Raw genomic sequence first — 21,961 nt, forward strand, 5'->3', positions numbered from 1 at the left:
GGAATTCCACTCTGGAAGGAAAAGGGGACAAAATAATAAACAGGTCTGTGAGTCATCCTGCTTTGCAAACTGCCCAAGAGGGTGAGGGCAGTGGTGACCTTAGTGGTAGGGGGTGACTGGGCCCTTTTTAGCTTCACAGGATCCTGTGTACCCCTCTTTATCCTTCTTGACCCAGATGAAGTTCATGCTTCCTAGCCCTTCCTGAAAATCTTAGTTCTTGAATCTGGAAGCCAGCAGAAGATTGTGTTATGTCCCTCTTAGAAAGACTTCCAGATGCATCTTCAGGATAAGGAGGTGGGTTCTGGGGCCAGAAAGGCATTAAAAATCTGAGCTTCAGAGCCCAGTAGTCCTGTGACCTTAAGCAATTTATTTGATCTCTGTTCCTCAGTTCCCTCCACCGTAAAATGTCAAAGGTACCTAGATTGAGAGCTGTGGTATGGTAGCAAACAGGTAAAGCACCGGCTTAGCATGTAGGAGGCCCTGGGTTCCATCTTCAGCACCAGAATAAAAAGGCACCTAGAGTGAATTAATTGTGCAGTCTCTTAAACAGAGCTTGGGCACATGGCCAGCATTTAATGAATTATTGTTGTCATTGTTATCATCATCCATTATCTCAATGATCTTCACTACCACCCTGGGGAGGGCAGAAGAATTAGGATCACACTCAATTTTAAAAAGAGTGCTGGGGGTATAGCTAAGTGGTAGAGCACCTCCCCAGCACACTAGAAGCCTTGGATTCTATCCCAGCACCAACAAGAAAGAAAGATCTGGGTGTGGTGGCACATGCCTAAAACTCCAGCAACTCAGGAGGTTGAGGCAGGAGAATCACAAGTTCAAAGCCAGCCTCAGCAACTTAGGCCCTGAGCAACTTAGACCCTGCCTCAAAAGAAAAAATAAGGGCAGGGGTTGTAGCTCAGTGGTAGAGCACTTACCTAGCATCTGTGAGGCACTGGTTTCAATTCTCAGCCCCACAAAAATAAAAATAAATAAAACAAAGGTATGGTGCCCATCTACTAAAAATAAATAAATAAAAGGGCTGGGGCCATTTGTGGTTGCACACGCCTGTAATCCCAGTGGCTCTGGAGGCTGAAGCAGGAGGACCACAAGTTCAAAGCCAGCCTAAGCAACTTAGCAAGACCTTAAACAACTCAGTGAGACTCTGACACTAAATAAAATACAAAACAGGGCTGGGGATGTGGCTCAGTGGTTAAGCGACCCTGGGTTCAATCCCCAGTACAAAAAAAAAAAAAAAAAAGGGCTGGGGATGTGGCTCAGGGGCAAAGCACCCCAGTTTCAACCTCTAGTCTCCCCTGGAAAAAGGAAGAAAGGAGACCAAGGAAACTCACACTGGATCTCATGCCCATGTAAAGCCGCATGCAGAACCAGGAATCTGTCTGACCCTGAAGGCACAAAACACCACCTTGGCCCCTCCCATCCAGAGTTACTGGGCAAGGAAGACACACAGTCCAGTCAACACATAGTGATTCAGAGGTTTATTTACAAGAATAGAAGAACCTGGCTCTACCTGGAGCCTTGTTGAGTTATATACAGGGTGAGGGGAGAGGGAGATAGGGGCACAGCCATTTAAATTATGATAGAATAGGGGTCCTAAGTTCTGGCATGAGTGGGTTCAGTCATCTGTAGGGATCAGGCCTGAGGCTGTAGAGAAAAGGGAGGAAGACGTCACAGTGTGGATGGAACAAGGGGAGGGAAACAGGGAAAAGGTCTGGGAAGATGCTGGAAGGGCAGGGTGAGGCTCCAGCCACCCCATTCATCCTTGGAGACAGGGGAGTGGGCGGGGGAGGAGTCAGGGAGGAGTCCACACAGAAGGGGCCGTACCATGGCCACCTCTGGATGGTGCCCAGCTCACTTCCTCTTGAGGGAACCCTTGCTCTTCTCCTTGTCTGCTGACCGCTGTTTCTTCACTTTCTCCTCCTTCTTGTTCTTACTGTGCAAGTTCTCATACACATCCTCCTTGTGTCTGTGGTAGGGGTGGACATATAAGGGCAGTGGATGTGGTTCAGGAGAGTGCAGGGTGATTTGGCACCCACAGCCCCCTCCAGTCACCCCATCTCACAAGTGAGCAAACTGAAGCCAGGTAAGCAAGGGGACCTGGTCACTGTCCCTTCACTGCTCCCATGGGAGCAAAGAACACATCTCATACATTGTTGGCACCTGGCACAAGCCCACACATGGTGGGCACTTAGGAAATACTTATGCACAGAGGTAGTGAAAACCAAGCCTGAACTTCAACCCAAGTGTTTCCAACTGCAACACTTGTCCTCTCCAGAGACGGAGGCTCAAGCTGAGCAGGAGAATGGAGAAGATGCTAGGAAGTGGTAGGGAGGGGTCACTCACTTGGAGGAAGTCCGGGAAGCTTTGGCATGGGCACTCCTCATGGCCGGTGGGTAGGTAATGTTCCCATATTCTGACTCCTGGCCCTTCTGGGACTGTGGGCAGAGGTATGGAGGGAAGGCAGTGATCCCAGTAGGGCCAGGTGACACCTACTCTCCCCTGTGACCCAAAGTGACCCCATTCTGCATGCACCTGAATGACTTCCAACTTCTTCTTGGTGGTTTCAATGAACTGGGCAATGGCCACGTAAATGAACTTGTACTGAGCCTCTGTTTGCACCATGCCTGAGCGCTGCGCCCGAACCATCTGGATTGTCTTCTGGATATCAATGTCACAGTCCAGACCTGGGTAAGGATAGTGGTTGGACCTCAGGCCTAGGTACAGGCAGAGGCCAAGAGGCTTCCCTGCACCCACCAGGCATGCCCACCTGCTCCCCCAGGTGCCCCTCACCCTTGGTGGAGATGCTCTCCATGAGCATGTCGATGACAATGATGGTGCCTGTGCGACCAATGCCCGCGCTACAGAGAGAAGGGGCAGCTATCAGAGGTCCAGCCAGCCCCTCCCCCAGAAGCAGGGAGCCATGGGCTCAGCCCCATCCCTGGCCAGGATGTAAAGAGCCTAAAGCTCCAGCCACTTGAGGTAATGTGCCCAGAGCCACTAGACAAGCCAATGCAGATGTGCCCCGCTCTGCACCCATGGTTCCACCTCAACTGAAGGATTCACTGGCAAGGGCCTGGGTTGCTGAGGTTGGGGCCTCCAGAGACATCCATCTCCCAGCACTTCACTCCTCTACATCCTGCTCCATCTCATTCCTGACTGCTGGCTGCCCCCACCCCTGGAGATCCAGGACCCCCCAGCTCCCACTATTGTCCTCAGGCAGTCTGGACCCTTCCCCATGCTGCCTTTTAAGAGTTACATTTGGCCAGGGGTATAGCTTCCCATGCAAAAGGCCTGGGTTCCAATCTCAGCACTGCAAAAACAAAAGGAGGGGGGGAGGGGAGAGTGAAATCTGCCTCTTCTTTCCGTGAGCTTCATTTCCCTTTTTCTTTAAACCCTGGCAGTAGGCTATGGGCAGCACTTGGGGCAGCAGGGTACAGGGACCACTGGGGTCAGCAGTGCAGTAGGACGTCTCCCTTCTCCTGCACACTCTGCCGGTGCCTGCTGTTGAGAAAACAGTCCCTGGTGACCTTGAGGCCCACCCATAGCTGGGCCCATCAGGCTGGTGCCCTGAGTCTAATTTCAAACCCAGATTGTCAAAAATAACCCCCCCTCACCCACTTCCTTCCTGTAATGTCTAAATAAAGACTTTGGGGATTTCAAGAATGGGGGAGCGGGTAGCAGTAGGAGGGGTAACTCTGGGGATGGACCTGTCTGTGGGAGGGCAGAAGGCAGAGCCTGGCTGAGACAGCATGGGGGTACCTCCACATTCAGCCCATCCTGTCCCAGAACAAACCATTGCTAGTAGGAAGGAGGAAGTCTGAGGCCCTAGAGGCTTGGGGTCACATGGAGGGAACAGGAAGGGAAGAGGACAAAGCAGGTTCCCATTTCACCCATTCCCTGGCCAACATGAGTTACTAAACTGTCAACAGCCCCCATTTTTGGAGGGTTTAGAGTATTCCAGATGTAGTGATAGGATGTCATTTAAGTCTCATGACAACCCTATGAGCCTGATTTTACAGACAAGAAATCTGAGCATCAGAAAAATTAAGTAATTTGCCCAAGAACACACAGCTGATAAATGAAGGAGCCAGAATTTAAATAAGCAGCCTTTGTCCAGGACTGCGTTATCTACTGCCTCCCGACATCCAGGCCAGGCCAATGGGGTAGGCTCGCTTGAGGAACGCCTGCTCCTCCTGGATGAACCTTATTTCTCTGTCTCAGCCAGTACAGGAACAAGTCTCCTCCATATGAACATAAGGATCTTCAGAGGAGCTCTGGGTGCATGGGCCCATCCCAAAGACCTAACCCACTGACACAACTCTGAGGCCAAGATGGGGGCATTGGCTGGGGAAGGGGGAAAAACAGTGAAGGTAAAGAAGCCCAAGTCCCCAGAGCTACAAATTGAAAAAGACAAGGGTCATGGAGTCATACTGATCCCAAATGGAAGGTAAAGAAGAAACTGGCTGAGGAGAACCAAGAAAAAACAGGCAGCCAGGACCCAGGTCTGCTGCACCAGTCCAGACTCTCCCACTGACCAGCTGGCGACTGGGTAAGTCACAGAGTTGGCTTCCTCATCTGTATCTGGCAGGGGTAGACCAGATGGCACCTCCAGGGAGGTCTCGGGGGAAGCATCCCCAGCCAGCAGTGGGACTGGTTGCAGCTAGATCCACCCACATGTCCAGAGCCAGGAGGGAACCCAGAGAGGCTGGGGCTGGGGGAGACAGTCAATGAGTTCGCAGCAGTGTAGGCACTTTCTTAGCTCTATTTGCTTCCCAGCTGTTATTTTTATTACCACTGTCGTTGCCGTTATTATTCTCACCTGCAATGCACAATGATGGGCCCTGCATGAGGCAGACTTTCCTGCCGCTGGTTGATCTGGTCCAGGAAGCTGAGGACACCCCCAGGCTCACTGGGGACCCCATGGTCAGGCCAGCTCAGGTACTGGTAGTGCCAGATCTCCCGAACCAGGTCCCCCTGGGTCAAGGACATGGGGTCAGTGCCCCCTGCTCCTATGTAACACCCCATCCTGCCTCATCCCACACACCCAGAAGAGAGAATGAGTCCAAGAAGGGGTTCTGGGAGTGTGCAGGGCCTGGTGACACTCACATTGTCCAGTGGGGAGACCTGTAAAGTACGGAGTTTGTATTCTGTTGTGTCATGCTCTCCACAGTTGACCACAGAGTAGGGTCCATAGACACGCTGAGTGCGTACCTCTGGCCAGTAGGGGACACATTTGTTCTGAAAATGGAGGAGAATGGGGAATGGAGAATGAGACACAAGAAGCAGAGCCCTGGGGCTGTTCTGGATTCCACTCTTAAGTCTTGAGTCCCTGATGCTGGCCCAGACATTGTTGAATGAATGGATGAGCTGGCTGAGGGTCAGAAGACCTGGGATCCAATCTCAGACCAGCTACCTATAGGCGGTGTGACCTGACCAGCCACTTGACCTTACGTTTCATTCAATACCCATTGAGGCTGTGTAAACTGGGCTAGAGTTACAACACAAGAAGCAGGATGCATATAGCTTAGTGGTAGAGAGTAGGTTTAGCATGTGGGTGGCCCTGGGTATTCTATTCCTAGCACTGCAAAAAAACAAAAATCAAGTAAGACACCATCCAAGCCCCGGTGCCCCTAGGAGCTCGCAGAAAGACAGGGGAACAGGGGAACAGTGTGCTGCTCAGGAGTGTGGCTGAGGAAGAGGTTAATTCTCCCTATGGGTTAGGGAGGCAATCCAAGATGGTGTCACAAGGAGGTAGCAGTTGAGTGGGTCCTCCAATATGAGACCTCTGCCAGGCAGAGGTCATATGAAAAGAGAAAGTAATTCCAGGCCAAAAAAAAAAAAAAAATGAGCTTGTGCAATTCATGGGTACCTGAAAGAGCCTGGCCTGTTTGGAGGCAGGTGTATTATAGGGAAGTATGGCAATTGGAGGGAAGCCACCAGGCCTTCAAATGTGACTTCATCCCAGAGGCAACTGGCAGCCATTGAGATTTCAAAGAGGAAACAACTTGATCCAGTTTGTTTTGGGATGGAATCATTTTGACTACGGCATAAAGGAGGAGTTTAGAGGGAGGGAGCAGGCTCCAGAGAGATTGGAAGTAGCACAGAGAGTAGACAGAGGGGCAGGGGAGGAAAAGGTAAGAGGGATGTTTGCCTTAGCACACATTAAGGAGAGCAGTTTTGTGTTTGTTTGTTTTGTTTTTTTGCAGTACTAGAGATTCAACCCTAGGCCTCACACATGCTAGAAAAGCATTCTAATTCCCAGCCCCTAAGGACAGTTTAAAGTCTGAGTCTCACATGATTTTATGTATCTGTGTGTGGTACTGAGCATTCAATCCAGGGCCTAAACATAATAGGCAAGTGTTCTACCATTGAGCTGCATCCCCCGTCCTTAAAGTCTGAGTCAAGAGCTCACAAGGGTCTAAGGTTAAAAGTAGGAGTCTGAAACTCTACAGTGTATAGTAGAGACTTTGTCTCTAGACTTCAATTTCCCAACAAGCATCTGACTCTTTCCCTTGAGACACTTTTCCACCCTTGAATCTAAACTTTCTTGGGTTTTATGGTGGTGAATAACAAGTACTATGGAGGGAATTTGGGGACTAGCATGATGGCACAGGGCTACGCCTACCCGGCCTTTCTCCACCTCTCGAGTGGTCATGACGATGACGCGGGTGTTTTCCTGCCATACCATCTGCCAGAAGTCATTGACTGTGGACTCCAGACAGCCCTGGCTGGCGATGTAGGTCTTAGAGTTCTCATCGGGGCTTAGCAGCTGATTCTGGATACAAGTGCAGAGAAACATAATCTAGGACTGTGAGCCCCATGGCCCGGACAGGCCCGTACCACTCCAGCCCTCCCCCACCCTAGACATCAGCTTTGGCTTTGCCCAGGTATTTCTGAATCCTGGAGCCCCCCACAGGACAGAGAACTCCCAGGGTCCAGCCTTTGCTCCCACATGACCCACACCACCAACCTTGACATAGTTGGCATTGATGTAGTCTGACCCAGGGATGTTACTGTCCCGTCCCTGCAAGATCACTCGGCTGTGGTCAACTGGACAGGAAAAAAATAGCTTGGGTCAGCCAAGGACTTACCACACGCTGGGCCACACCCTTCCTAAGCTAACAGGCCATTCTTGCCTCAAAGCCATGAGGCTCATAGGGGATTGCAGGTGGGCAGGTGATAGACCTGTCTGGGGTTTGAGAAAGAGGCTTCATAATGAAGGTGGCTGGGCATGATGGTACATGCCTGTAATTTCGGCAACTCAGGAGGCTGAAGCAGGAAGATCAAAGGTTCAAGGCCAGCCTCAGCAATTTAGTAAAACCCTGTCTCTAAAGAAAAAGTAGGAAGGTCTGGGGATGCAGTTCAGTGATAATGTGTCCCTGGGTTTAATTCCCAATACCACAAATAAATAATTATTAATTTTAAATTGTAAAAAAAGGTTGGCTATATAGCTCAGTGGTAGAGCACCCCAGGGTTCAATCGCCATATCATAAAAAAGGAGGATGGTGGTAGCTGGAGGCAATCTGCTTATGCAGAGGCTCTTGGGAAAAGAGGCTTCTTAGAGGAAGATGAACTGTGCTGGGGTGGGCAAGTGGACCCTCTGAGTGGAGGTAGACATTCAGGGAGGTTGGCTCAGGAAGGAGCAGTCTTGTGGTGAGTGGCAACTGCCTGGAACTTACAGGGGAGAATGTTCTTATATCGGTTCTTGCTCTTGTTCTCTGGCCGCTGTCCTTCCAGCCGCTGGTGCAAGTTCTTCACCTCCTGCTTCTGTAAACTCTGAGAGGTGAGAATAGGAAATGAGCACCGGCCTGAGAGGGTGACTGGTGGTAGAGATGCTATGGGGGCAGATCAGAATTGGAGGTGCCTAAAGAAGACAAGGGACACCTGGGACCCCACACCAGGTGACTGCCCCACCCCCCGCTGCCATATCCCATCCCTGCTGTTCTCATTGCACACCTCAAACTCTTCCCAGAAGCCAGCCTTGGCTGTGTCCTCTGACTCCTGCTTCTTATTCAGTTCCAAGACCCGGTTCTCAATGTCAGCCGCGTTCACCCGAGTGGCATAGTAAGGCTGGGGTTGGTGAGGGTAAGAAGTCAGCAACTTAGAGATCTCAGAATCCGTGCCAGGGGATGGTCAGAGGAAGAAAGGAGACAGCAGGGTCTGCCCCCTCACCTGCCGCAGGTAGACGAAAGCTCCTGAGGCCTCCTCAATTCCTGTTTTTTTGAAATGCTCCACCAGGTCTGTTAGGCTGTCAAAGGTCTCTGTGCCACCCACAGTGTAGCGTCCACCCTGAGAGGCATCAAGTAGGATCAACCCTCAGGGCCTGGGTCTACCTGCCCGGACCCATAGCCTAGGATACAAGCCCAGGCAGTCCCTCCCCACAGCCCAGGCCCTGGACACAGACAGGAGCTCCAGCATGATGCCTCTCCCACTGCCTTACCTCACACATGACCTTGATGTGAGTGACCCTAAGTGGGGAGCCCGGGCCGGCCTTGGGCTGGTCGCTGAGCACGGACAGCACAAAATCACCAGGCTGGCTGAGACTCTCACGCACAAGAAATGTCCAGGGTTCGCCCTTGGCCTGCAGCAGTGCCTCTGCCTGTCCTCCAGACATGTGGCCATGGTACCACCTAGAGAAGGAAGCATGAAGGAAGGAGGGCCCCAAGAGAAGGTAGAGCAGAGTATTCAAAGCTTGGGTGAGGGGATCAGTACCCACTACCCTCTACGTGCCCAGGCCCTGTGCTAGGTGCTTTTAAAACCACCACTATATTTGGATTTGTTACCATCCCACAAAAATGCGGAGAGGAAAAAGCCAGGTGTCCCATGCCTGTAGTCCCAAATGCTCAGAAGGCTGAGGCAGGAGGATAGAGAGTTCAAGGTCAGCCTCAGCAACATAGCAAGACTTTCTCAAAAATAAGAATGTTCACAAGTAGCATTTATCCCCATTTTATAGATGAGGAAACTGAGGCTGAACATTTGGAAACTGGCCCCAGACCCTTAATTGATAAGAGTCAAACCTCAAGAACTCTAACCACAGAGTAGGACATGGTGGCACATGCCTATAATCCCAGCAACCCAAGAGGCTGAGTCAGGAGGATTGCAAATTGGAGGTCAGCCTCAGCAATTTAGCCAGACCCTGTCTCAAAATAAAATAAATAGGTCTGTAGCACAGTGGTAGAATGTGTACTCAGCATGCACAAGGCCCTGGATTCAACCCCTAACACCAAAAGAAAAAAATAACAAAGAGATTCAAAATCAGACTTTGAATCCATAGTCCACCTCTGAAAGTTTCAGACAGACAGAAAGGCAGGAGGCAGTATCCAGAATAGTTAGAGGGATGAAACCAAGGAAGCACCCCCATGAAACATGGGGGAGACCAAAGTCAGAAAGGAGAACTCCCCCGGGGAAGTGGGGATCACAAACACCCTTGGAGAGAGGGGTGTAGGAGCTGGAGGGTACCCAGGATGATGTCACTGCAGCGGAGGCCAGGCTTAAAAGGGCTCAAAGGGGCCATCGAGGCAGAAAGCAGAACTAAGGCCTTTCCCCGAAGTACAACCCCTTCCCAGGAGGAAACTGCAGCCCCACAATGCCCAGCCCCACAGGAAACCACGTGATGGAAAAAACACAAAACTCCTTCTGGGGAGAGAGTGAGAAGTGAGGTTGTGAGGTTTCCTCAGCCCAGGGACAGGGGAAGGGGGGCCATTTTCCAACCGCAGGGATGGGGGAAGGAAGGAGGGGGCCAGTCTGTCCTGACCCGTCTCACCCCTGCCCAGAGAGCACTACAGCTCAGAGACATCCAGGGTCTCCAGTCCAGCACAAGCACCCCGGGAATACCACACCACCCTTCAGAGACAGGCCAGAGCCCTCCCCCAGGCAATGGGGAGGGGGCTAAGCCCCTTCCCTCAGGGCCCAGGATGAGGAAGTCCCCATGCAAATGTCAAGCTGACCACAGTCAGAGAGCACGCAATTAAGGGGACAAATGCAAATTCCCACAGAAGAGGAGGATGTGCAGCTAATGGCAGGGAACACAAACAGAAGTTTGGAGAAAAAGCCTCCCACATGCTGCCAGGGTCAGGCTTCCTAGCTCAGGTAAACGAAAGTACCCCTGAGAGTCACCTGTCCTTATCCTTGCCCACCTCAGCTCTGCCCCCACTTCCCTCCTTTGCTTCTCCCAAACTCTTCAAAGCCAGGCCTCAGCCTGCTGTCCTGGGTACCTTGGCAGCTCCACCTTCCTCCTTCAACCCACCCAACACCATCTCCTGCTCCTCTATAGCAGCCAGCCTTCTCCTTCGCAGAAGAGAGGGCATGGGGAGCGAAAGAGGGTCTGAGTGTCCAAACCCCCGTGAGAGCCGCAGGTAGCAGGTAGGGGCTTGCAGGAAAGAGTAAAGAGGGTGACCATGAGTAGATCAACAGAAATCCACTTCCAGGCTTTGCTACTAGAAGAGAAAGCGCTTCAATGACTTTATATTGATTGCAAGGAGATCTCTAGAGGTGGGCCATGGCTTTTACCTCATTTCACCTTAACTTTATCCAGTTCTTTCTTTTTCTTTTTTTGGAAATACTGGGAGTCAAACCCAGGGCCTCATGCTTGCTAGTCAAGCATTCCACCCCTGAACTACATCACCAGCCCTTTATATTTTTTTATTTTGAGATAGAGTCTCACTAAGTTGCTGAGACTGCCCTTGAATTTCTGATTCTCCTGCCTCAGCCTCCCAAGTCTCTAGGATTACAGGCATGTGCCCTAGTGGCCAGCTATTTCTAAGATTTAATCAATGACTTGAACAAAAATAAAAAATATTTGTCTTCCTTTCTTTTTTTCTTTTTCTTTTTTTTTTGGGGGGGGGTACCACATTGATTGCACTTAACCTCTGAGCCACATCCTTAGCCCATTTTTATTTTTTACTTTGAGACAAGGTCTCACTAAATTGCTTAGGACCCTGCTAAATGGCTAAGCCTGGCTTTAAACTTTCGATCCTTCTGCCTCAGCCTCCAGAGCTGCTGGGATTACAAGCATGCACCACAATGTCTGGCTTTAACAAAAACAAAACAAAACAAAATGTGTATGTATATATATATACATATATATATATATATATATATATATATATTTTTTTTTTTTTTTTTTTTTGGTTACCAGAGATTGAACTCAGGGACATACAACCACTGAGCCGCATCCCCAGCCCTATTTTGTATTTTATTTAGAGACAGGGTCTCACTGAGTTGTTTATCATCTCACTTTTTGCTGAGGCTGGCTTTGAACTCTCAATCCTCCTGCCCAGCCTCTTGAGCAGCTGGAATTATAGGAGTGCACCACTGCGCCTGGCTTTTAACAAAAATATTGATACAAGTATGTAGGCACTGAATCTCAAAACAACGGAAAACTTAAGCGGGCAACTCAACGGTAGAGCTCATGCTTGGTATAAAGGCCCTGGGTTTGATTCCCAGTACTGGAAAAAAAAAAAAGACTAAAAACTGCAGGATCAAGGTTCAAAATCACTTCAACAATCAATACACAAATACAGGACAAGGGTAAGTTGGTCTGGCCCTAGGAGTCCATGGGATAAAAAGCCTAGGTTTATTCTGCTGCCCTTTACCTTAACAGACTCTGTTATTGAGATGTAACAGCTAAAATGAGCCATGGTAGGACTGAGGTTGTAGCTCAGTGGTAGAGCGCTTGCCTAGCATGTGTGAGGCACTGGGTTCGATCCTCAGCACCACATATGAATGAACAAATAAAGTAAAAAATCCATTGGCAACTAAAAAATTATATATATATAATTTTTAAAAGTGAGCCATGAGGGCTGGGGATGTGGCTCAAGAGGTAGCATGCTTGTCTGGCTCGCCTTCTCTCTCTTTAAAAAAAAAAAGTGAGCCATGAATTTTAAAAAGTGAGCCATGGTGTAATGAGGAACATTTATGTTCCCCCTCCCCTCACCCATGCTTTGGGAGAACCACATATGATAGTCAGCCCAGTTATAGGGGCTACACCTTTGTAGCAAAAGTGTGGAGGAGCTGTTTTGAGTATTACTCTATGTCTAGAACATTACACCCTGTTTTCAATTACCTATGTTTGGGCCAAAGGACTGGCCAAACTCTATCCAGTCCCAAAGGATAAACCTACCCTCAAGGGGTTGCAGACAAAAAGCACTGAGTGTCCTAATGAAAGTGAATTGAGTGACCATCCTCAACATCAACATCTCCTTATACTAAGCAGGCTGGAGCAGGGAAGTTGTAGGAAAGCAGATTCAGCTCCATAGAAGGAAGAGCTTTCTAGAAATAGAGCTGACCTGCTAGGAAATGCCAGCCATGAGGAGTGGCCTCCCTGTCAGTCAGGACTGAGTTGCCAGGTGAGAGGGACCCTGGAGAAAGGCAAGGTAGACCTCTCTTGCTTCCTCAGGGGCACAGGGGAGGGGGTTAGTCTTATGAGTCACTAGGACATGAGGAAAGACTCTCAGAACCCTGAGATGGAGCAGGATGGGGAAGGGATTGCAAGCAGACGGTGCCAGGGGACCAGGTAGGAGAAGGCAGCTGCCTCCATAGGGGAGAGGGTCAGGCTGGGTGCCCCTCACCTCTCACTGGTGGGGTCGGAGCAGTTAAGTGGGTACTTGAGGTGGATGATGGTACCATCGCGGTCCTGCAGGACGCCCTGCTGATGGGTGTAGTACTCCACCAACTCGGTCAGCGTTGCAAACTTCTCCCCTCCGTACAGGTCGTAGAAATCCCCTGAGTTCTGGATCCGAATATGGGTCACCTGATCCCCCACCCTGCAGGGCAACAGGCAGTGAGGCCAGTGGGTGCAGGAGCAGAGGTGGGGTTGGGTGGGGGACAGGCTGGGGGTCCCGAGTTTGAGGCACACAAAGGCAAGGGATGGACACAGACAGGGATAGGAATGGGCTGGGGTTAGGGACAAGGATACGAAGGAGGCCTAGGGCCTGGGGAATCGGCACTGCCCTGGAGAACCAGGAAGGAGTGCTCAGAGGCTGAACTGGCACAAAAAAACTGCCAAAACACTGGAGGGTCACTTACCTGACAGAGAGAGAGAAGTCACCCTGGTTCTTGCGACTAGGCCGAGCCAGGAAGCTCCCATGGACCCCTCGGCCCTTGAGTAGGGTCTCTGCATCCAGTCCGCTAAGGTCTCGGTGAAACCACCTGAAAGGTCCCCCACAGAGTATGAGGAGAGGTCCCTTGGGCCCCAGGGCTCCCTTGCCTCTTGCCTTCTGTGGGTTCCAGGCCCTTACCTCACCATCCTGGGGGCTCCAGAGAGGAAGGGGGTACAGGGAATTGGGAGGTGCCACCTGTCTGCGCAGGCGGAAAACTCTGGGGCTATCCTCAATCGTGGTCCTCAGCGTCCTAGCCACCTGGCCACCTGACCCCCCAGCAGTCCTGGTTCTGGGGCTGCCACTCCACTGGCCTGGGGCAACAGGGCGGGGACAGGAAGGGGCGCGGCCGACCCCTTGGGGGAACTCACTTGTACTTCTCTTTTCAGAACAGAGCAAGGGAGAAGCAAGAGGGTGGCAGGGCCGGGGGAGGGGCCCACTTCCCACGCGTCTGCCGTCTAAGGCTCAGGAGCACGGCACTGAGCATACGTGAAAACTCAAGAGATAAGGACACACATGTGCCTTGGACCCTCCAGTCCAAGATAATGACTCACACACGTGACTTCCCACAATTCCACATCATTTCTGCCTCCTCCACCAGCTGCTTCTACACAGCCTTTGCTGGCACAAGTTAATAATAATGGTGACAGTGACAACTATCATCTAATGGAGTGTTACTACACACCAGACTCTAGTAAAACATTTTTCACATGCCTTTTGTGAATTATTCCTCACCTCAGCCCTATGACCCTACTACCATCTTTATCCCCATTTTACAGACAAGGAAACTGAGGCTCAGGGAGTTTAAGGGGCCATACAATTAGTAAATGGTAGTTCCAACCAATGATTTTAATAATATGCCAGCCCTCAGGGCCTCAAAGAACAGAAGTTGAGAGACCCCATGTCTAAAGTCACTGCCTTGGGAGAGGACAACTCCCTAACAGCAAAACCTTGCAGAAGCTTAAGAGAGGGAAGGGTGCCCTCCTGCACCTATCACACCTCTGAAGGAACAGACAACACGAGCCCTGAAAAGCCCTGTCAAACTTGAGCCTTGTCTACTTCCAGTCCCTAGGCCTTTGCCCTGTCCCAGGACTCAGAGCAGTCGCTTGTCTCCTGGGGTCAATCTCCCTGCCATGGCAGACATTCTCAGGACTGGTTGACAATTGAAGCTATAAGAACTGAAAGTTTGGTCTGGGGTGGTGGCTCAGTGGTGCAGCACTTGCCTAGCAGGTGTGAGGCACTCGGTTCAATTCTCAGCACCACATATAAATAAATAAAATAAAGGTCCGTCAACAACAACAAAAAAAAAATTTTAAAGAAAAGAATTAAAAGTTTGTCTATACATGAAATCCCAAGTACAAACACAAACACCATCAAGTCAAGACCAGAGGCAAGTTGCTCAACAAAGGACACAAAGAAACCCCTATTGGTAGATTCCCTAGGGACAGAGGTGGGAGGGATCACATATTGTCATTACACCTTTACTTAAATTTTAATTTTTACAGCACCAGGCACTGAACCCAGGGCCTTGTACATCCCAAACAAATGGTCTGCCTCTGAGTTATATCCCCAGCCCTTTTCTTTGTTTTATTTATTTATTTAGAAACAGAGTCTCATTAACTCATTAAGTTGGTAAGACTGGCTTGTGATCCTCCTTTTGCACCTCAGCTTGCTGCGTAACTGGGATCCTTACACCTTTCTGAATGTTGTAAGGGGCTAAGATTGTACTCAGCAGTAGAGCACTTGCCTGGCATGTGTGAGGTCCTGGGTTCCATCCCAGAACCACACACACAAATGTTGTATAGTGGTTATGTGTGACCTTTATAAAAATATATTTATATATTTATATTTATTTTTATAAAGGTCACACATAACCACTATACAACTCTCTCCCACCACTATAAACTGACTGGGAGAGAGTAATTTCTAGGAAACTTTTTAGGGGTGCTGGGAACACTTTTTCTCCATCTGGACAGTATTTACGTAAGTACATTTAAATGTCAAGTTAAGCTAGGAGTATAGGTCAATGGCAAAGCACATACTTAGCATGTGTAAGGTCCTGGGATCCATTCTTAGCCCCAAAATAAATAAGTTAATAAATAAGTGTGAAATTAATCAGGTAGGCTTAATATTTTATTCATTATGCATGTGATAACTCAACAAAAAATAAGAGAAATAGCAGGGCACAGTGGTGCAACTCGGGAGGCTGAGTCAGGAAGATCATGAGTTCAAACCTAGCCTCAGCAACTTAGAGAGGCCCTAAGCCACTCAGTGAGACCCTGACTCTAATAAAATATTTAAAAGGGCTGGGGATGTGGCTCAGTGGTTAAGTGCCCTTGGGTTCAATCCCTGGTACCCAAAAGGAGAGACAGAGAGAGAGAGATAAATAACAAAGTGGTAAAGCCCAACACAGTCCGAGGGTGTCACTCAGTGGTACAGTGCTTATCTAGTATGCATAAGATGCTTGGTTTCATCCTCAGCACTGAAAAAAAAAAGAGTGTAATATCCCTATGACAGCATTCATTTTATCACTTTTGAAAACATTACTCAAGTATAATTTTTCCAAAAAAAAATTTAAATTGTTTTCTCTTTTTTTTTTTTTTTTTTGTACCAGGGATTGAACTCAGGGGCACTTAACCATTGAGCCACAAGCCCTTTTTTTAAAATTTTATTTAGAAACAGCAACTCTCACTGAGTTGCTTAGCACCTTGCTAAATTGCTGAAGCTGGCTTTGAGCTTGGGATCCTCCTGCCTCAGCCTCCTGAGCCACTGGGATTAGAGCCTGGTTTAACCTTTTTGGTATTTCTCTCTTATGGCTGTTCTTGGGAAGTTGCTTGGTCAATTTGTCACATGGTTCAACTTTGACTACACTTTCAGTTGAGACATTAAACCCTGAAAGATCTGGAACTCCCATGGACTCTGCCCACACCAAGAGGTAGGAAGAATCTGTACAAAGTTGGTTCCACCAACTTTGGAGAGAAACCACTGACTGACATCCTAGCTTGCCTCTCCCAACATTCAGAGCCTAGCACAGTGCCTGGCACAGAGAATGTGTCCAGTGAACAAACACATCAATACATGTGCACAGACAAGGTCACAAGTATATCTTCTTGGTCCCAAACACACCTTACTTGGTCTCTACAGATGAGTGCACACAAGAGCACACCACTTCCGTGTGCACAGTCCCACCAGACCCACTTCATGATCCAGGCGCATCCACAAATATATCTACTCTGGGGCAAAATCCCAACATGGACACACAATTCTGATTACAAACTAAATTTCAGGTGCATGCTCAGCATCAAATACCCATTACACCCAAACATTCTCCCTCCAAGGTTAAATCCACCTGGTGGCAAGGAACAAACTAGGAACCCAAAACTCCTGATCCATGGAAGAGGTAGGAATTTCTTCCAGGGGTATCAAGCCAGAAGACAGACTGATACTCAGATGAAATTCAGAGTCCCTCCTGGGCACAGTGGTGCAAGCATGTAATGCAAGCAATTTAGTAGGCTGAGGCAGGAGGACCAAAAGGTCAAGGCCAATCTCAACAATTTAGCAAGGTTCTGTCTCAAAATAAAATAAAAAAGAACAAGCACATACCTCAGTAGTAGAGCTAGTTAAGTGTGAGACCCTCAGCTCAATTCCCAGGACAAATGAAAAACAAAACAGCTGGGCACAGTAGTGCATGGCTATAATCCCAGCATTTTGGGAGGTTGAGGCAGGAGGATCATAGGTTCAAAGCCAGCCTCAGCAACTGAGCAAGGCCTAAAAAACTCAGTGAGACCTTGTCTCTAAATAAAATATGAAAAAGGGCTGGGGATGTGGTTCAGTATTTAAGTGCCTCTGGGTTCAATCCCCAGTACCAAAAAGAAAACCAACCAATGGAAAAAAAAAAAGGACTGGGGATGTGGCTCAAGCGGTAGCGCGCTCGCCTGGCATGCGTGCGGCCCGGGTTCGATCCTCAGCACCACATACAAATAAAGATGTTGTGTCCGCCGAGAACTAAAAAATAAATATTAAAAATTCTCTCTCTCTCTCTCACTCTCTCTCCTCTCTCACTCTCTCTTAAAAAAAAAAAAAGTATAATCCTGCTGTCCCTGGGCAGGAAAATAAATAATAACAACCCTCCCTTATGATGGCATAGTACACTGAAGTGGACAGAACACTGCACATAAACAGTCATCCCTCTTGGACCTCGGACAGCTCAGTAATCATTCAGAAAAGTATTCTCTTGGGAAGCAGGGAGACAGAAATCAAGATCAGTGGTGATGCAGAAGACAGGCAGCCTGGAAGAGCAAACAATGTGAAATAATCTTTAATCGTTAGACTTTTCTGAGCCTCAGTATCCCCATCTGATAAATGTGTTTAATCATATTTTCTAAATATGATGTAAAATGTTAACCCAGCAATTCTGGAGGCTGAGCCAGAAGGATTTCCTGAGCCCAGAAGTTGAAGGCCAACCTGGGCAGCATAGTGAGAACTCATCTCAAAAAAGAAAAGCCAGGTGCAGTGGCATATACCTGTAACCCCAGTGGCTTGAGAAGCTGATGCAGGAGGATCACAAGTTCAAAGCCAACCTCAGCAACTTAGTGAGGTGAGGCCCCAAGCAACTCAGCAAGACCCTGTGGCTGGGGATGTGGCTCAGTGGTGAAGCACCCCTGGGTTCAATCCCTGGTACCCCGCCCCCCCCCCCCGAGAGACAGAGAGAGAGAGAGAGAGAGAGAGAGAGAGAGAGAGAGAGAGAGAGATAAGATGGCAAGTGGTAGAGTTCAAGAGTTCAGAGACTCCTGAGATGAGGGTGTCCCTGGGCCAGGGTGAAGACAGGTATCCTATCAGGTTGCCTCACATAGTCAGCTGTCGGTATCTGAGGGTTTCTCATCTGCGGGTTCAACCAACCATGGATGGAAAACTATTTATCTCTCTATGTATGTATTTATTTATTGGTACTGGGAATTTTATTCAGAGCTGTTTTACCACTGAACCACATTCCCAGACCTTTTATATTTTTTACTTTGAGACAGAGTCTCATCAACTTGCTTAGGGCCTCACTAAGTTGCTGAGGCTGGTGTGGGAGGCCAACCTTATTACACTCCCCAGCTGGGTGCTGAGACGCTCAGTCACAGAAATGGGTGTATCTTGCTACAGCCCCATGGGTGAAGCTATGCTCACCTGTTCCTTCATAATCTAACCCCTTGCCCTGTTTAGGATAGAATCTTCCATGGAAGTGCCTGTGTGTGTCCCCTTCTCTTACTGTGCCCTTGGGTGTGGCCTACCCAGGTGTCAGTCAACCTGCTGACAGTGGACATCATGAAGACAGACTCAGCCCCCTGAAACCTGACCCCTTGCCTCATTTGAATAGCTTCTCCTCAATAAAAGGGGTCAGCATGTGCGCGCGCTCTCTCTCTCTCTCTCTCTCTCTCTCTCTCTCTCTCTCTCTCCCTCCCTCCCTCCCTCCCTCCGCAGACCCTTAAGGTCAGAGGAGCCGTCACATCGACCCCAAAGAAAAAGGTATTTGTGTCTCTTGTGTGGTTATTTCGTGCAGCCCAGTTAGCCCAGTTTAACTAGAGTGACCCCTGAGCCTTTTAGTCGCCAGAACAGAAACCCAGCAGGCTGGCCTCAAATTTATCATTCTCCTGCATTAGCTTCCCAAGTCAATGGGATTACAGGTGTGGGCCACTGAACATGGATAATGGAAAATTTATATGTTTTAATTATATCTGTACTGAACATATATAGACTTTTTTTCTCATCGTTATTCCCTCAATGATACAGTGTAACAAGAATTTACATAGCATTTGCATTGTATTCAGTATTGTAAATATTCTAGAGGTGATATAAAATATACCAGAGGATGTGCAAAGGTTCTATGCAAATACTGTACATTTTATTCATTCATTCATTCACTCATTCATTGGCGTACTAGGGATTGATCCCAGAGGCTCAAGCACTAAGCTACATCCCCAGTCTTTTTTATTATATTTTGAGACAGGGTCTTGCTCAATTGCAAAAGCTGGCCTTGAAATTGCAATCCTCCTACCTCAGCCCTTCAAGTAGCTGGGATGACAGCCATGCATGCTATGGCTCACGTTATACCATTTAACCAAGACACTCAAGCATTCATAGATTTGGGTATCTAGGTAGTTCAGGAACCATCTCTCCATCGATGCTAAGGGACCGCTGTATTATTCTCATTCCAACCCTATTTGGATTTTGTTGTTGTTGTTGTGGGGGGGGGTATTGGGGATTGAACTCAGGGGCACTCAACCATTGGGCCATATCTCCAGCTCTATTTTGAATTTACTTAAAGACAAGGTCTCACTGAATTGCTTAGAGCCTCGCTGTTGCTGAGGGTGGCTTTGAACTAGAGTTTCTCCTGCCTCAGCCTCCAGAGCCACTAGGAGTACAGGCTTGCTCCACCGCACTCAGCCCTATTTGTTAATATTTATTGTCTGTTACTGGGGATTCTACTTCTGAGATATAGCCCCTGCCACACCAGTATACACACACACTTTTCATTTTATTTTGAGACAGGGTCTTGCTAAGTTGCTGAGGCTAGGCTCAAATTTGTCATTCTCCTGCCTCAGCCTCCTGAGTAGCGGGCACACAGGCACATATCACAAACCCTATTAAGTTGCACTAGCCCAATTTTAGAAACAAAAATGAAGAGTCAGAGATGTTAAGTGACAGCCAGAGTCACAAGCTAATGAGTGGGAAGGTGAACAAACCAAGTCTGTCTGGTGCCAGAGCCTGTTGCCGTGTCTACCACACCAACCACACTGCTGTGGGCAGACATGGGTACTAGCACATCCCATCATGGAAGATGGAGTGAGTAGGTGTTCCCCCACAGAGGCAGGAGGCAACCAGAGTTAGCATGAACAGATGCACTTGAGCAGAGACCAGTGTAAGCAGGGCAGTATGGCTGTAACAAATCTAGAGAGGCTGGGACCAGATTCAGAGGATCTCATATGTTTAGGATGAAGAACCAAGAAAGGATTCAGCCCTGAGAGAGGTCTTTTGAGCCACTTGATGAGAAAATGATCATGGCAGGAGTATGGAAGGGCTCGGGAACTAGAAGAGTCCCCATTAGTGGAGCTAACAATGACAAGGCATGTAGTGAGGGAGACAGTGTAAGCAGAAATGACACATATGAATGTAAGAAGCAAGAATTCAGCAGGACTGAACAAAAAAAAAAAGAAAAAAAAAAGAATCAGCAGGACTGTGGTGGGGGCAACCAATACACGAAGTCACCAACATTGTGTATGCAGGTTTTCACACATAATATCCAAACTCCAACAAAGTCTAACCTACCGTGGTCCTCCTTCCTCTCTATGGGTTCCCTCTGCTGTAGGCACACGGTCCTTTCCTATGTGTTCCCACAGCGGGCTTTATATTCACCATTTCCTCTGCACAGAGGTGCTTGACTCCTGTCAGTTCAAATGTCACCTTCTCAGGAAGCCCTCCCTGACTCCACCAGCTAGTAATGTCACCAGTCTCTTGTTAGCGCATGAAGTTGTTTCATTTCCTGTATAACATTTCTGAACATCTGAAATAATTGCATTATCTGTTCAGTATGTCACCTTTCACAGGAATGTCAGCTCTGGGGGAGCAGGGACCATGTCTATCTCATTCACTCCAGTATCACCAGCATCTTTTTCTTTTTTTTCCACCAGAATCTTAAACATACCTGGCACATAGCAGATACTCAACATGTACCCATTGAATGAATGTTGCAGGGGAGGGAGAAGTGAAGGGAAACAAAATGGAACCAAGGCCAGAGGTTGGGAAGTGCTGGAAATGGGAGTCTTCTCTGGTGTGCCTTTCAGGTGATGTGAACTACTCAGAGGAAAAGGTCCTAGGTAGAAGGCAGAGAAGAGGTCCAGAGATTGGAGATAGAAATGTGATGGTGAGAAAAAATACACATCTATCAGGGGAAAAGTGTGAAAGAAAAAGGACAGAGAAGCATGAATGAGCCTAAGGGTCTTTATATCTTGTGGGGAGGAGAAAGTCCACAGGGACAGGAAACAGGCATGGGCAGGGGCAGCAGCAGATTATAATCATGATCACACACCTGTTGGCAATAAACATGAACAATGTCCCTCCCTCCCAAACTTAACAGACTTTGGAACCAAGTGGTACAGAGGACTTACCCACGGGACAGCATCTCCTTGGAAGGATGGGGGAATCACAGACAGAGGGCCACAGGGGGTGGGGAGGAGCCAGTGGCACAGTTGTGCACAGTGGTCCAGGAAGGAAGAACACGCCTTATCTCAGCCACTTCCTCCTCGATCCAGCCCTCCAGGCCAACAGCACTGAAAGGACAAGCCCCTGAACTAATGGTCTCCGGGAAAGAACAGGTGGGGCGGGGCTGGTCTGAGACCGCCCACAGCAGCCTGCTCACCCCCGCTACCCGACTCTAGTCCAACAGGCAGCCTGCCAGTCCAGGGCTTCCTTCTCTTAAGAGGGGAGGAGCTACCTGCAGCTCCACCTGGAGTGCCAGCTGATAAAGCAACTGCAGGTCCAGTAGGGGCAAAGACCAGGAAGTAATGCTGGCCAAGGGAACACCGACCAATGGGGAACCTCTCAGTCTATGGAAACCAAGGAGTTCAAGGAAAAACCCCGGAAACCCATTTCTCAAAGAAGGAGGTGCCACCTGTGTAGACCCACCCTCTCACCTGCCTTTCCGTGAGTGGAGGAGCCTTAGCCTCTCACTGGAGTAGGGTTGGGCACAGCAGGAAGTTACAAGAAGGACTTTCACAAGGGTATGTAGCAACCTGGAAAGGCACAAGGAATCCAAGGAGGTTGGGGAATAGGAGTGGTTGTCAAGATCACAAAAGACTGACACAGGA

At 48.8% G+C, this 21,961-nt stretch overlaps 1 protein-coding gene across 3 annotated transcripts; it reads right to left on the bottom strand.

The window, feature by feature from the left end:
• Positions 1-1,478: 1,478 nt before the first annotated feature.
• Positions 1,479-21,910, bottom strand: Ptpn6 (protein tyrosine phosphatase non-receptor type 6). Of its 3 annotated transcripts, XM_013364266.4 has the most exons (17): positions 21,788-21,910; positions 21,263-21,424; positions 13,042-13,164; positions 12,585-12,779; positions 8,456-8,645; positions 8,188-8,304; positions 7,972-8,085; positions 7,695-7,791; positions 6,986-7,065; positions 6,641-6,790; positions 5,122-5,253; positions 4,835-4,989; positions 2,806-2,873; positions 2,548-2,699; positions 2,359-2,450; positions 1,840-1,981; positions 1,479-1,659 (listed from the first exon to the last, which is right to left on the bottom strand). In XM_013364266.4, exons 2-16 carry the CDS (start codon positions 21,274-21,276, stop codon positions 1,867-1,869), a joined length of 1,794 nt encoding a protein of 597 aa, XP_013219720.1. In that variant the 5' UTR covers positions 21,277-21,424; positions 21,788-21,910; the 3' UTR covers positions 1,479-1,659; positions 1,840-1,866. The 3 variants fall into 3 exon arrangements, with proteins under 3 accessions (XP_013219720.1, XP_077871426.1, XP_013219722.1); XM_078015300.1 differs by lacking the exon at positions 21,788-21,910 and having other exon boundaries at positions 21,263-21,588; XM_013364268.4 differs by lacking the exons at positions 21,263-21,424; positions 21,788-21,910 and adding an exon at positions 13,254-13,518.
• Between the last annotated feature and the right edge of the window lie 51 nt (positions 21,911-21,961).

The sequence above is a fragment of the Ictidomys tridecemlineatus genome, chromosome 6, assembly GCF_052094955.1.
Source record: "Ictidomys tridecemlineatus isolate mIctTri1 chromosome 6, mIctTri1.hap1, whole genome shotgun sequence".
NCBI classification, from domain to species: domain Eukaryota; kingdom Metazoa; phylum Chordata; class Mammalia; order Rodentia; family Sciuridae; genus Ictidomys; species Ictidomys tridecemlineatus.

Excerpts from the sequence above, each read along its gene's own strand:
- Ptpn6 (XM_013364266.4), bottom strand. Across the intron at positions 8,646-12,584 it reads TCCGACCCCACCAGTGAGAG|GTGGTACCATGGCCACATGT; the intron begins GTGAGGGGCACC and ends TTCCTTCTCTAG. Across the intron at positions 7,066-7,694 it reads ATATAAGAACATTCTCCCCT|TTGACCACAGCCGAGTGATC; the intron begins GTAAGTTCCAGG and ends TTTCCTGTCCAG.